Raw genomic sequence first — 15711 nt, 5'->3', positions numbered from 1 at the left:
CATAAGAAACATAAACACATAAACATATATACCAATAAATTAAGCAACAACAACAGAAGAGACATTAATACAGATAAATAATACAAATAAATAAATAAAGTGCTATGAGTGTGTGCGTGGGTTGCGTGCGGCGTGTGCGAGTGCTTCGTTGAGGAGCCTGATGGCCTGTGGGTAAAAGCTGTTTGTCAGTCTTGTGGTCCTGGACTTCAAACTCCTGTAGCGTCTGCCTGACGGTAGGAGTGTGAATAATGAGTGTTGTGGATGTGTGCTGTCCTTGATGAGGTTGTGTGTTCTGCGTAGGACTCTAGTTTTATAAATGTCTTGCAGTGAGGGGAGGGCTGCCCCAACAATGTTCTGTGAGGTCTGAGTCTTACTAGTGATGTCGTTGGGTCTAAGTTGAGAGCCAGTATCCACTGCTTCAGTCTGTCCAGATGCTTAGTTGGTAGCTTGTAGAATCGCAGTTCGGCACACCAATTGAATGATACAGAGCGTACCGGACACTTTTTCTTATGCAATACTTTCTAATACACGTTTCTGTCTGTAAGTAATGTGCAAGCATAGTGCTATGATAGCTGTGTGGATTGAGAAATGTGCGTTTCTACACACTGGGATGCGTCCAAGCGTCATGTCACATATTAAAAGTGTCTTCTCTGACAACATTTATTAAAGAGTTTTTACCATATACTTTTAAAAAATGACTTATTTTAGCTTGTGTATTTTAGTTTGTGTCCATGTTGGTGTAAACATTGCCCCTTCCCTGTGGCTTGCTCTTCTTCTCTTGTGAATTTAATGTTGTTAGGAGTGGCGCCATGACACTCCTAAAAAAAAACAAAAAAAAAAACTGGCTCTGATAGCTCCATCATAAATACCACCAAAGGTCACTTATAGTACAGTGGCACTTATACCTGTATATGTTTTTTTACTCTTCATCAGGCATTTCCTGACTGATGGGACTCTGAAGCAACTTACAATCATGGCCAAACATACTGGCGTGAACCATGAATACGGATGTAGGGAAGTCCGATATTAGCTGTTTCTTGTGCCTTGATTTACGTAATTTTTCGAAAGATGTAATTTATTTTTATTTAAAGGGGTATTGCTTAAAATACATGAATTTGCTGATTAATATTTTGGGTTTCTTTTATGTTCTTATTTTATACTCTTTATTATTGCATTAAAACTAATATATATGTATGTGTGTAAATAAATAAATAAATAAATAAAATAAATAAATAAATATACATACACACACACACACATAGGGTATACATATATACTGTATATACTGTATATATTTATTTATTTAACAACAGCACGTTGATGTGTGATGGTTTTTCAGCTGTGAGCTCTGTTTTTACTCTGCTTCCTAAATAAAGAGTTACTTCTTCCTCACAGACTTGTCAGCGGCACAGTATTAACTCCATGATTCAATAATGTTAAAAATGTGCGCAAAATTGGCGCTAAAAGCTCTATATCGGCTTTCATTGTAGGGAAAAAAACAATACTGATGTTGGTCGATATCACATTTTTATGCCCATACCGGGCTGATAATTACTGGTGGCCGATATTATCGGATATCCCTAGCCATGGCCGTATAGTTTGGAAAATACAGTAGTTTCAGCTTTAAACCCCTTTCCCCATTAGTGATGGGAAACTGGATTCCTTTTACTAACTTGAGTTCTTATGAGTCAGTCATTGGAGTGAATTGGGTACTCGATTCACGGTCATTCGTCACAACGTACATACGCAGAAACTCGCACATGTGCAACAAGTCCGCCTCAAGTGAATCGAGTATCCATAAGTCAGTGAAAATAGAGTCTCGGTCAGCTCGTGAGTCATTGAAACTCACGAGATGAACGAATTACCATTTTGTCGAGCCTGTGATGCAGCTCAAGCAGCAAGAGGAAAGGAGAGTTCATCTGAGACAAGTAGCAGATCTGTTGGTTCTTCCACGCTGTTAATGCATTTATACAAATGCAGTACGAGTAACATTTTTCCTTTTTTAATTTAGCTGGTGGTAGCAAGGGTGAGTAAGTGAATGAGTTAACGGCGACAGGTACCCGTGAATCCCAATTCACTAAAAACCTGCAAGTTTTGAATGACCGGTTCACGACTCGCATATCTCTCTTCCCCATCGCTACTGAACAATGGCGGCAGACTGCTTTCATTATTTCACCGGGGAAACCAAGTGTACAATGGAAGGGTTTTCAAGCTCTGGATTATCCTGGCCACGATCTTTAGCCATGACTCCCACTAGCCAAAGGCTGGACTACACTGTATGTGTTTACCGGGTAGTCGCGTAACGCCATAAACACTTCCTGTTCCTCACTTTTAATGTGTACCGTGTGGAAATTGATACACTTCTGTACTGGATCCAAAAATTATATGGCGACTACATGTAATGGTACACCCTGAGTCAAAACACAAAGCAATACCAAACATATTGATCCTGATGAACGATAAGACAATGTAGCACCTTTACCACCAATTAGGATATGGTTCCTTTCCACCACACGGCCACTGGTCACAAACACAGCTGCCCAACTGGCCATCAAAAGCAAGTCTTCTATAAATCCTCTCAATGCGCGTGATAACCCATCAAACACAACCAGCATGCGTCAAAGAAGAAAAGGTGGTGTAGGTGTTGTACAATCATCAGGGCAAAACACAAAAGAAAACTATTCAGTTTCCTACCTGGACCGGCATCCATGATGTTCACCTGTCCTTGACGATCAGACACCAGCCCTGACGACCCAGGCATGCTGACTGGATCCGAACGCAACGGCTGGATCCTAAACATATCAAATGTAGTATGTACAGTACGTGACTGGAAAGAGACAGAACTCAAACGTAACCTCAGAGGTACACGTTGTAAAAGGACAGTTCTTATTGGCAGGTTGACATGACTACATTGTCTGACTGTACATTTTTATGCAGTGACAAATGTACTGTAAAATCACAATAATAATGAAAAGAGTGTAATAATGTCATTTATTTGACAGTACCTCAGGCTATGTAGATCCAGGTCATCTGTGTCAAAGTCCAGGAGAGGCTGCTGTGCATCCGACGGACCCTGGGACTGAAGCACTGAAGAGGAGGATGAAATGACGGTGGTCTGGCCTGAAGGATGGATGGTCTTAAACTGAAACTGGGGTCCCATCCACAGGCGACGATGTGGACCTGTATGAGTCACAATCTCCACCTGAAAAAAACAAATGTGAGAACATGAGAACATGTCTTTACAGGCCTAACATAAACGTCAAAATCACCTGGACGGAAATGAGAAAAGCAACAGCAACCGTTTCGTTTGCGAGACAGGGCTAGAAAGACATGTTTAAAGGGTCGTACAGTAAAAGCTCCTTAGACTTGCTCAGGGGTCGCCAACCTTTACCATCAAAAGAGCCATTTTGCCTCCTCTTCCTGTAAAAACAAATGTCTGGAGCCACAAAACATCACACAGCTTATAAACTTGTAAAAACTGTCATTTAAAAAAAAAAAATTACCTGTTAGAACAACAAAATTCAACTCTGTAGCCGCGGGTTGCCGACCCCTGGACTAGCTGGTCGATATAAGCGGCTGTCACCATAACTGGAACAGAACTAACCATCGCCTGCACATTAACTCGGGACTTTGTCCAGAGACCCAAGAAGAATGGTGGATCGTAACGGATTTCCCACCTATGGCACTTTGGAGACATACCGTCGCTCTATTTGTGCATATTTTCATTTGGATTCTTCTGTTTTCATATGATATTGTAGACGGTGATGTGCAGTCAGGTGAGGCAAAAAATAAACTATCTAATGATAAAATAAAGTAAACAATAATAATAATAATAAAGTAAATAACACTTGTGCATTGAACTGTACTATAAATGCGTCTGTGTAGGCTCTCAGTCGTACAGGAGTTGTCCATCGAGGGAAAGGCTTCTTGAGACGTCATCTGTACTTCTGTGAAGAAAGTGTCGAACGTTTCGCTCCTCATCCGAAGAGCTTCGTCAGCGAACTAACAAGTGCTGGTAGCCTAGGCCTTAAATACAGTAAGCGTGGGCGGAATTGGGCCAAGCCAGAACAATAGATGCTAACTAGCCAGTATCAGAGTCGTTCATACCCAACTACAGGGAGCTACACTTCCCTTTGTTCGAAGGTGCTAATGGCAGGATTACTCCGCCCAGTCTTAGTGTAAGGAACCATAGGAGGAGGGTGTTGGCACACCAATTCCGCCCACTCTTACTGTATTTAAGGCCTAGGCTACCAGCACTTATTAGTTCGCTGACGAAGCTCTTCGGATGAGGAGCGAAACGTTCAACACTTTCTTCACAGAAGTACAGATGACGTCTCAAGAAGCCTTTCCCTCAATGTACTATAAATGTTTTTTTCTGTGTGATTCCAACCGTTTTTAACATTTTCTGAAATAAAAATGGCTGAATATGCACATTTCCTGATCAAATACAGGTCACAAAGCTAAAATGAGGCTGGCATGAGCGTTTTTTCTCGGCTTAGGGCGCAAGCCCTACCTCCCGTCTGAGTGCACTCAGAAAGCCGCATGTTAAAAATGAACGGGATGTGAATAATAGTTAAAAATAGGTATTTTTATGGCTGCATCAATTACCCGCAGTTTTTCACCATTCGCCGGTGGTACTGGAACGTGTGTAGCCCTTTCCAAGTTGTGTTGTTCAACATAGGCTGGTTGTTGGCATAAACAGGACCGGCTTAAGCCAACTTAAGCTGTACGACTACATGAATGAGTTTGAGTGATAATGTTATGGCATCCATGTAAGTCATGTAGTGATATTAAACGCCTCTTTAGTGGGCTCAGATCATGATGATGGACTGCTCCTGCACTACGGCCTAAGGTCTGGTGTAGAGATGCATGCTATCTTTTTACCGATAACTTTTAAGAGATATCTTTCTACTTCTCAAGACCGATATGATACCAAAAACATAACTTTTTTATATCTACTTTTTAAATTTAGATTTTACGATAGTTTGTGCACACTCGAACAGTTAGGATTTTGACAAACTGTACGCAACTGTTGTTTTTTCCGAATCAAATATCATGACATCACTACTACCACATCACTACTATCAGGAGAACCAGAGGAGCCACCTGGCGTGGCCCAGCAAGGTACACTGTAATCAGGCACATGCTCCGAGCAGCCGGTGTGACACCATAAAGGTTTCTGGCAAACCTTTTGCACTTTTCAAACGCCATGGCGCTGGCATTTCAGATGGCTGATAAGGTTTTTTATGTGCTCGATGTTTTTTTTTTTTTTTCCCCTCATTGCGGAAGATTTTAGTACAACTAGCATGCGAAATGTCTTCTTTGGAAAGTGAATGTTTGTTTACAAGTGAGGTCAGGGGAAGTTACGACAGGCTATTAACCTCACAGACAAGAGAAAAAAGCAGCGCTTGATTTGCTCACCTGCACATTACGGGTTGTCTCGCCTCATTTGAATATTTTTTTTTTTAAATTACTGGTTTTCTGAGCTATTTTTAATGTTATCGGATTTATCGGTATGATGTCACAATTCCCTCATCTCGGCCCGCTGATTTTCAGTCTGATCATTATCATGCACCGTGATCGGGAACCGTCAACATGACAATGCATTGTGATGATTAGCAATTCGATAATTATCGTGCATCCCTAGTCTAGTGTGATTAGAGCGCTAGGGTGTTATGAGAAGAAGTGACACAAGGAAATGTATGACATTGGGGGTGAGGTGAGGCCTATTGCAAATATTGGGAAAAAAACGTGTGCTAGGGAAATTTGACTGATGAAGAAGGTACTGTATGGGGATTGTTGCGTTTGAGTGTGTGTGTGTTTTGCCAGTTAACCCTATTGATATCACGTCCAGTCGCCAAGCTCAACAGTACAGTCTCTAAAGCTCGATGGAAGGTCCACATGTCACAACAGGCCTCGGGGAAGACCCCGGACACGTTTAAGAGACTATGTCTCTCAACTGGCCTGAGAACACCTCGGGATCCACCGGGAGGAGCTGGTTGAAGTAGTCGTGAAGAGAAAAAGCCTGAGCTTCCCTGCTTAGGCTGCTACCCGACCCCAGATAGGCAGAAGAAGATGGATGGATGGATGGATGGATGGATGGATGGATGGATGGATGGATGGATGGATGGATGGATGGACGATATTGTAAAAGTATCTGTAAAGTTGCTGTAAATAACTGCATATGTCTTTTGCATGTAAAATATGAGAATGATATCGTGTAAACAACACATTCCAATATGCTTGGTAATACACCATTGCCTTAGCGTCTCCTGGGTGGCCTTTTTTGCTATTTGGTAAACTATCATGGCAGATGTAGACCACAACTTCTGCAAGCTAAGTGGGACGCATTTGAGCCAATAAATTATGCATGCAGCGGAATTATTGATGGCAAAAACCTAGAGGGTTACCTGCCGACATCCGAGAAGAGAGCTGTGGGGGTTAACCAGGCTGAAAAACCAACATGTCTGAACATCATTTTTCTAACAACCATGACATTCTTGCTATATATTTCACGGAAATCTTACCGGAGGAGCTGTTGAAGGTTCTAGAATGACTTATACTGGTCAGGGAAGTCTTTTGGAGACATTTCTAAACAACTGCAGATGCCAAGATCATCACTTCTAACAATTCTTATTTGGATGTGTCACCATTTTAACATTTTGATCTGGAAGAAGACCCACACTGTCAACTGAAAGGAAATTGGTTAGAATGTCGAAGCAAGATTCAATCCCGTCATGAACGAGCCCCTACTGGAACACCAGTGTCACTGTCCACAGTGAAGACACCCTTACATCACCATCAAGAAAGAAGCCCCTTCTTCCAAATTGACACCTTTGTAGATGCCTACATGGACAATCCAGATGTCTTCTGAAGCAAAGTTTTATGGTCAGATGAGACCAAGATTGAGTTCTTTCTCAATAATGACGAAAAGCATGTTTGGATGAGTGAAGGTGTGGCTTTCATACCTAAGACCACTGGAACAACTGTCCATCATGGTGGTGGTATCATCTATGTTACTTCTAGTGGTACTAATACACCGTACAAAGTGGACGAAATCTCAAATGAGGAGGACGACCACCAAATTCTTCAACGTCACCTCCCTTGAACACAATTGGATGCTCCAACGGCAACAATTTCAAGCACACATCAAAATTAGCTTAGGAATTGCTGTAGCATGCTAACATTAACCTCTGGAATCTCGTTTATCAACTCAACCCCATTCAACATTTGTTGAAATGTATGATTTAAAGCCAGATTTCTGCCAGGAAACCATCCGATTTCAATTTCAAGACTCTTAAAAATTCATTTAAATAATAAAAAAAACTTAACTATTTTTCTGCATTTGACTCATAATTGTAAAAAAAAATATATGATATTTGCTTAAAAATGTATTTAAATAAAAAATAAAAATAATAATTTAAATAAAAAAAACACAAAATTTAAAAAAAATATAAAATTATAGCCTCATCTTATCTTTGTGACCTGTGTTTGATCAGGAAATGTGCAAATTATAAAAATTGTATGCAGATTAAATCATAATCACGAAAAATATTATAATTAAAAAAACAAAACATTATTTAAATAATTTTGAAAAAAGCACTTTTTATGCAGTGTAAGTCATAATTCTGAAAAAAAAGTGCAATAATTGTTAAGAAAAAATAATTTCATTCTAAAAACAAGCGACAACTGTATGCAGATTAAATCATGATTGTGAAAAATGTTATAAAAATTGTGTGTAAACTGTACTTAAACTTTTGAAGAAAATGTATTTTTATGCCGTCTAATAATTCAGAAAAGTGTAGTTGTGTAATTGTTACATTTTTTTATTTGAATAATTTCAAAAATAAAACAATTTTTATGCAGTTTAACTTGTAATTGTGAAAAAAATATATAATTGTTAAAAAAAAGACAATTTGTATTCAGTTTAAATTGTAATTCTGAAAAATTGTATTTAAAAATAAATTAAATAATAAAAAATGTACTTCACTCATAATTTTACAAAAATGTGATAGAATTGTTTAAAAAATTATTTGTAATAATAAAAAAAACTTAAATTTTTACGCAGTTTAACTCATTATTGTAAAAATTGTGTGTAATAATTGTTTATGAAATTTATTTAAATAACACAAAAAATAAAATTTGTATCCAGAGCAACTCATAATTGTAAACGATGGTGTAATACTTGGTTTTAAAAATGAATTTAAACCACTGTTGGTCACATATGCTGGCTGGTGGTGTTTTGGTTGAAAAAAATGTACTGTTGAGCCGTTTCCACTTTCTTTTAAGTGACTAAATCCAGAACGCCTTCAGCCAAGTCGTGCTGGATTTATTGTATGACATTATGGAAATGTTACTGGCACATCCAAAATTGATGGGCTCTAAAAAACAAATCACACAAGACAAAGGAAGGATGGTGAAATTGTTCAGGCATGCAATACAAATGCTATGAAATATTCATGGAACACAAAGCAACACAGCTAGCGCTGACTGGGACCCGAGCGGGTGTGCTCTGGGTGTCGAACATCGCATGAGGAAGGCTGTGAGAGGAGCATGTCACGGCTACGTTAGTAAAGACGGCTGACCTGAGAGAGCCACTCCTCATCGTACTGTCCACTCTGCTCCCATGCCGGGATATCTGATGACTCGTCATCTTTGATTTGGCTTGGGGACATCCCTGGAAAAAAAAAAAAAAAACACACACACACATGCCAATGCTTCATCTGTATCGTAGAACCATTCAACAATTGTTTCATGTTTTATCTTGCTTTATCTTTTAGCTGTGTTTGCGATGGTCACTTTCTTTTTATTGATGTTTTATGGCAAACTATTCAATGGTTTACTTCCTAAGGAAGAACGTTGAGGTACTCTGCTGGGTTTTGTTGCTTCCTTTCCACTTGAGAAGAAGTTCTAAGTGGTTTATTTCCTACTTCCCAGTTGTCTGGAATGAAACACACCACCTGTCCAAGTCTCCGTTACTACGCTCCCTCAATTTATTTCAGACTAAAACATAGTGGAGCAGGAAAAGTGCAAGCCATCAAGACTATGAATTACAACGTGCTGCACAATTCAAGTAAGACTTGAGTTGTCCACCGCCCGGCCCGGGGGCCATCTCTGGCACGTAGCTCATTGATTTGTTAGCCCTTTCCAAAAAAAAAAAAAAAAAAAAAAGTTACAAAAGAAGTTGTTTGTTATGTAAGAAGTATTGATAAAAAAAAAATGTAATTTACATTTTTTTTAAGGTAGCGGCAATTGTAATTCCAATTGTAATGAGTAAGAGTAATTATAAAAAAAATTATAAAAAATTATAAATTATAATTTTAATTATAAAAAAAAAATAAAAAAAATTCAAGAATAATTCCAATAACTAAAAAAAACAAACAAAAAAAAGAACGTATAGCAGGCTGTCATCTGCAATTCTAAATATGCACACATCAAAAAATAATGTTATTTTTTCGTCCAGCAGCTCATTTATGTGTTGTCCTGTGGCACATTGAAAAATAATAACATAAAAATGCATCAGAACATTACAAAGGATCATTCAGGCCAGACTGAAAAAACTCTAAAAGTTATGAGAAAACCGCAGTTAGTTGTGTAGAAAGTATTGATTTTAATATTCAAGAAAAGTGTAAATAACATTTAAAATTTTGTTTTTAATTGTTTTAAATTGCAAAAAAAAAAAGTCCACCATCCACAATTCTAAATTTAACTGACTACTTTTTCAAAACTTTAAATTAGACCAAAAAAAAAAAAAAAGTATGTCATCATCTACTATTATGTTTACACAAGCATAATCGGGAAGATATTGATTTAAAAAATATGGATTTTTTAAAATTAGCTGTCATCTACATGTATAAATATGACTCAAAAACTACATTGGCCAGATTTTTTATTTGTTTTTTTGTGTGTAGAAAAATGTGGTTTTGCCCTCAATAAAAATATAAAAAAAATACAGAAAAAATTAAGGCTGCGGGGGCCAACTTTGATACATTTTACACATGGAATATCCTAAAAGCGATCCAATGTAGGTAACAACAACAATGACAAGTACAAGTTACTTTATGTTTAGAATATGACAAGGGTCAATAAAAAAGGATATGCGGGTTAAAAATGCCCCCCGCCCCCGTCCCAGCTGCACTTTGGACACCACTGGCCTTCAGATGAAGTATGAATGACTTCAAGTTGGCGCTTTGTGTAATTATATTGAACAGCTGAGTGTATCTGGATGCACGATGGATTCATTTATTTGTCTTGATGGAGAAAGTTTGGCCACCCCTGGCTGAGATCATATCTAAGTGCTAATTATTAATATTAGTATGATTATTGAAAGTAAGTTATCAGAGCCTTTATTTGAGCCGTGTGTCTCCCTGTGTCCTCCTGTTTGACCCAAGGGGCCAATAGCTGTTCCTAATCAATTATTGATGTCATGAAGCAGTTGGTGGACTAGCTAGATCTGGTTTCTAGTGTGTGTTCGTGCAAAGAGACAATCCTCCGTGTTGTTGTCTGTTGGACGCGCATCAGGAGCCAGACAGACTGAGCCGGCGACATATCTACTCATCTCTGCAGAGTCCGACAAGCCGCTCCACTTTGGAAACATTCATTAGAGACTCTTAAGAGTCACAACATCAATGCCATTTTACAGGGAGAGTATTTTTAAATGGCACATTAGTGCATCAGACTAAGTCTCATTAGATCAGGTGGCCAAAGTTTTTTGCAGCTCTCGTGGCTCTTTTTTGGGATTGGCCCACGGCACAACCTAAAAATATAATTTTACAAGAAAGCTAAAAAACAAAAAAAATAACGGCAAAAACAGAATTCAGCAGTAATTTTACAAGAATTAAGTCAAAATATTAAGAGAAAAAAGTTGTAATTTTACAAGAATAATGTTGTAACATCCATCCATCCATCCATCCATCCATCCATCCATACATCCATTTTCTATGCTGCTTATCCTAGGATCGAGGGGGTATGCTGGAGCCTATTCCAGCTGACTTTGGGCAAGAGGCGGGGTACACCCTGAACTGGTCGCCAGCCAATGGCAGGGCACATATAGACAAACAACCATTCACACTCACATTCATACCTATGGACAATTTAGAGTCGCCAATTAACCTAACATGCATGTTTTTGGAATGTGGGAGGAAACCGGAGTACCCGGGAAAACACACGCCTGCACAGGGAGAACATGCAAACTCCACACAGAGATGCCCAACACAGATTCCAACCATTGTAATATCCTCATGAAAAATAACTTAATTTTAGTAGCATTAGTTGAAATATTAAAGAAAAAAATTAAAATTAAATTTCAGGCCAATTCAATTAAATTAAAATATTATTTTTTTTTTAAAATCGTAAACAAAACAACAAATAAGTTGTCATTTTTGGAAAATAATGGTTGCAGAAAAAGTTATAATATTTGGAGAAGAACATTTACAAAAGAAAGTTGAAATATTTGGAAATTAAAAACAAAAAAACAGCAGAAATGTGTGTGTGTGTGGGGGGGAAGCAAAGCGTGAAGTTGATATTAATAATAGTTTTTTTCACCGATAGGACAAAGCTGAGCTGCAGTTTTTTCTTGAAATATAGTATATATAACTTCTTAGCATATTTACATGCGTTGCTTTACAAAGTGGCAAAGTTGCATCCTTTCATTTTTCACGATGTGACCCTCGCTGGACACCCCTGCTGGATAGAAAAAGTACCTTCATTTATGATTTATGCGACTTATGAATTTATTTATTTGTATTTTTATTAACGTTCATTTGTAATGCATGTGGTGGTACTTTAGATGCCTACAGACACTACTGTTTATATGTATTTGTATATACAGTATGCAGTATGTAGTCAATGGGATAATGCTTATCTTTCCAAAGTAAACAGCTGGATGAGTGCATAATGACTAGAGAAGCTGTCCAGCAGCACGGAACACAGTGTCTTTATTAAATGTTGGGGGTGGTGTTTGGCTGTGCTGAATGTGGCCTGTTAGTCGGGGCAGTGAAGCAGGCAGTCAGAACAAGAACAAAGGTTGCCTCGGTACTGATGAAGCCCAATCTCACGGGGCCTGGGGCCCACGGCCAGTGGCTGAACAGACTGATCTCCAGGAAAAGATAAGCAACTCATAACTGGATGGTGTGGCAGACCTGCTAGTTTTGTATCTTTCCATGAAATTCACCTGTTGGGATGTCGGTGGGCAGGTCCGTCTGTCTCTTGCCTTACGTTCATCCCGACTTCCCCCTTTTGAGTGGCATGTGCTGGCACGCTGGGCCAGCTTAGTCATTATCATTACAGCTAGATTTGATTGACAGCTCCTTCTTTCAGCCAGCTACAATTACCACATGCTTTTTTTTTTTACTTCTCTTTGATTAGTGACCCAGTCATGGCGCCAAGGTTTCTCATTACCAACGCCTGACGCTCCAAAGGCCTCACTGTGGCCCGCTTCTCCAAGAGCAATAAAGAACTACTGACAAGGTATCTGCGGCCGCCATGTCATGTGTCCGCACAGCGAGTCAGTCAGTCTCCACGTTTACAACAACAGAACAGGTAGTGGGGAGCTGGGGACATCATGATCACACTTAGGACTGCCTGGGAGAATCACAGGTGATAACTTCCATGTTTGTAGAGATGTCATACAACATAGCATGAGACACCTACAGTGGAACACGTTTAAGTCGACTCCCCTTGGACTGACATGGACATACAGTAAGTGGTTGTCCTAAATTTGAAGTTGTGGGATAGCTTCTAACCCTAACCCTCTAACCTCTGACCCCAACGCTAACTGAAGGCACTTCTTGCACATTTACATTGTCCAGATACATAAGGGTTCATATCAAAGCATTTTTCAATGTACTGCAGTTTTTTTACATGGTTTTTCCTCCATTTGTGCATATTTTCATTTAGATGATTGTATTCATACGATATTTTATACTCTTAGAACGCCTGCTGTAGTCATTTGGTTGTATGTCTCGACTGCAAAGACAATAAAGCTTTTTGAGTCTCATTTACACTTGCACGCACTTTGTTCCCGCAATTTTGTGCGCCAGTGGGTGAATTGGTTGTTAACAGATGTGAAGTATGCGTAAACTGTGCGGGGCTGCGTGCCAGTGCTCAAAGAAGACTTTCAAAATTTTCTGTCACGCACAATTTCCGTGAACGAGACGTGAATGCAGCGTGAACGCACCGCAACCTATGTGCAAACAATCTGCCTCTGCGTGTCTCATTCACATGAATGGGTTAACTTTTCCACCACTTCTTGAAGCAAGTCGGGAATAATTCTCAAGTAATTTCTGTAGTGTCTTGGATCTTCCTTGTCATTTTGTGTTAATAAATAATCATAATGCCCAACGATGTCTTCTAGTCAGCAAGTCCCTCTTCCACACTGTCTGTGTCTCTTTTTTTCTAGTTTATTGCCTCCTTCCTGCTCTTTGCACATTTGATACCTCCCGCTGCGAGAAAATACAGACTTAGCTTTGCTTTATCTGGAGTTCAACATCTTGTAGATCCCTTGCAAATAGAGGAATTAATGAATCTATAGGGGTGATGCCTGCTGTTGCGTGGCGTCACGAGGGAGCAAATAATGGCACGACTGCTTCACGGATGAGGAAAGTGGTGGTGAACAATACATACCGATGCGGGTCGGTACTGTTGCGCACTAGACGTAAAGACTACTTGGCAAGGTATAAATAAGTGCGGGAGTGTGGTCAAAATTTCCGCACCATTTTCGGCCACAAATTGAGTGCCAAGTACATAATTTATTTGTAAACACAATGCAAACAGTGTGCAAACTAGTTTTCGCGCTTTTCTGATGTGCCATGAATAAATTAATGACACGTATTGCCACGGCAAAATGCAGGATAATGCGAAGGCAAAATGCATGCAAGCGTAAACACCACTGAAGAAATCTTTCTTCAGGAGGCTAACAAGCTTGAAAAAAAAGTAGATTTGGTTAGTTGCTGTGGTACAGTCCAGGTGAACACTGCCGTGCTTACTTTGCACTGAGCAAGACGTGATTGTGTGAATGTTTTAATGCTGTGTAAGTAGACAGTTGGTGCTGCTTCGCCATAATGAGGAAAGACCACAAACATGTCAACTTAACCACACCCATTTTTCATAGAAATGTCAACAGAAGCGGTCAACTATGTACAGTATGTCAACATCGACTAAAGCGGCAGTCATTGGCAAAATGCTGAAAAAAGTAATAGATATAGTCTCGAGTCGAGTGAGATCACAAAGATCACAATTCTGATGACTTTGGACCTGAATTGGACTTTAGTCTGATGACTTAAAAATTAAAAAACAAACAATGAGGGTGTGGATTACATTTTTGTGCACTGACTAAATCCTGAATGTTATGTCAGCTATGTCTCTTTTTCTGTGACTAAAGTCTTCTCACACTGGTCTCATTTTATTTTAAAGATAAAACAATTCAAAATGCATGCATTTGTATTTGTCAAATTGAATAATTGCATTGTTAAAATGACATTTTTTTGGGAGAAACTACTATGGATTTGGATTTGACCAACTGTACCTGTTGATTTGTCCTAATCAAATATCATGACATTACTACTACCACATCACTACTATCAGGACAGAGTAGAGTATAGAGCGGAGGGAGCCACCTGGCGTGGCCAAGCAAGGTGCACTGTGTTCGGGCACCTTCCACGAACAGCCGGTGTGATGCCACGGAGGTCTGTAGCAAACGTTTTGCACTTTTCATTGCATCCTATCAGCGTTTCAGGTGGCTGATAGGGTTTTTTGTGTGTTCAAATGTTTTTTTTTCCCCTCATCGCAAAGCATTTGGTAAAACTGGCACGCAAAATATCTTTCCCGGAAAGTGAATGTTTGTTTACAAGTGAGGTCAGGGAAAGTTACGGCAGGTCGTAAAGGTCACAGGCAGGAGAAAAAAGGAGCGCTTGATTTGCTCACTCAAACACCACGGGTAATCTCGTCACATTGGAGTGTTTTTTTTTTTTTTATTACCAGTTATCTGAGCTATTTTTAATGTTATCAGATTTATTGGTATGGCGTCATTCTCTCATATTGTGCGCCCCTAATGTATTTATATGCATTTCCAATTGTTTTCTACATGTAACACCATAATTATAACACTATAAAAATGTTTTCTGTTAACATTTTTAGCTTTACGGAACATATTAATTGGATGTACATTATTTCTTATGGGAGAAATAGACTTTGTTAGAGTATGTTTCAGTTTGAGTGGGACCTTCTGGAACAGATTAAAGATGCCAACCGAGGTTCCACGGAGCTTGCAGTCACTGCTTTGGATGGACGGACAGGTGGAGATAGCGAGCAAGAAGTGGCGCCACTGCTGCCTTTTATCATGGCATCCTAGAGACTGTGATCTGGCCTGACCCTGGTCCTTCCTCTACCCATCTTATTCCTTTCCCTGCATAATGCATTTTTAATCAGACTGTGTTATTCAATATACAACCATGAGACCTGAGACCAAGAGCAGTCAATCAAGTCCTGTTGGCAATTGACTACGTGTGCACTAACTCATTTGAAGGCGTTGTGTAAATGTATATGCTACTTTATTGTCTAGAGATCGCATGATAGATGGCTCATGCTATCTTTGGCGAGTTGTCGTGTGACTGTACCAGCAACGTAAAGTAGACCTTGATAAGAAGAACGTGCAATTTACCATGTCTTTGCACAGCTGTAATGCGTTGCAAAAGCCAGTTGGACGAGACGTAT

The 15711-nt window shown here is 39.3% G+C and overlaps 1 protein-coding gene across 5 annotated transcripts in view; it reads right to left on the bottom strand.

Annotated features, from left to right (window-relative positions):
• The window catches only part of bcas3 (BCAS3 microtubule associated cell migration factor), a 302194-nt gene that overhangs the window by 182700 nt on the left and 103783 nt on the right, over positions 1-15711 (bottom strand). For all 5 annotated transcript variants that reach the window (XR_008573121.1, XM_054793877.1, XM_054793879.1 and 2 more), the window contains 3 exons: positions 8586-8677; positions 3006-3202; positions 2695-2792 (listed from right to left, as the gene is read on the bottom strand). Coding sequence is in view for 4 of the 5 variants with exons in the window: in XM_054793877.1 (XP_054649852.1) it covers positions 2695-2792; positions 3006-3202; positions 8586-8677 (387 nt within the window). In the remaining variant the exon portion in view is untranslated. The remainder of the gene's footprint in view (positions 1-2694; positions 2793-3005; positions 3203-8585; positions 8678-15711) is intronic.

The sequence above is a fragment of the Dunckerocampus dactyliophorus genome, chromosome 12 (assembly GCF_027744805.1).
Source record: "Dunckerocampus dactyliophorus isolate RoL2022-P2 chromosome 12, RoL_Ddac_1.1, whole genome shotgun sequence".
NCBI lineage: Eukaryota > Metazoa > Chordata > Actinopteri > Syngnathiformes > Syngnathidae > Dunckerocampus > Dunckerocampus dactyliophorus.
The sequence above is the reverse complement of the archived record's forward strand: the minus strand, read 5'-3'. Positions and strand labels throughout refer to the sequence as shown.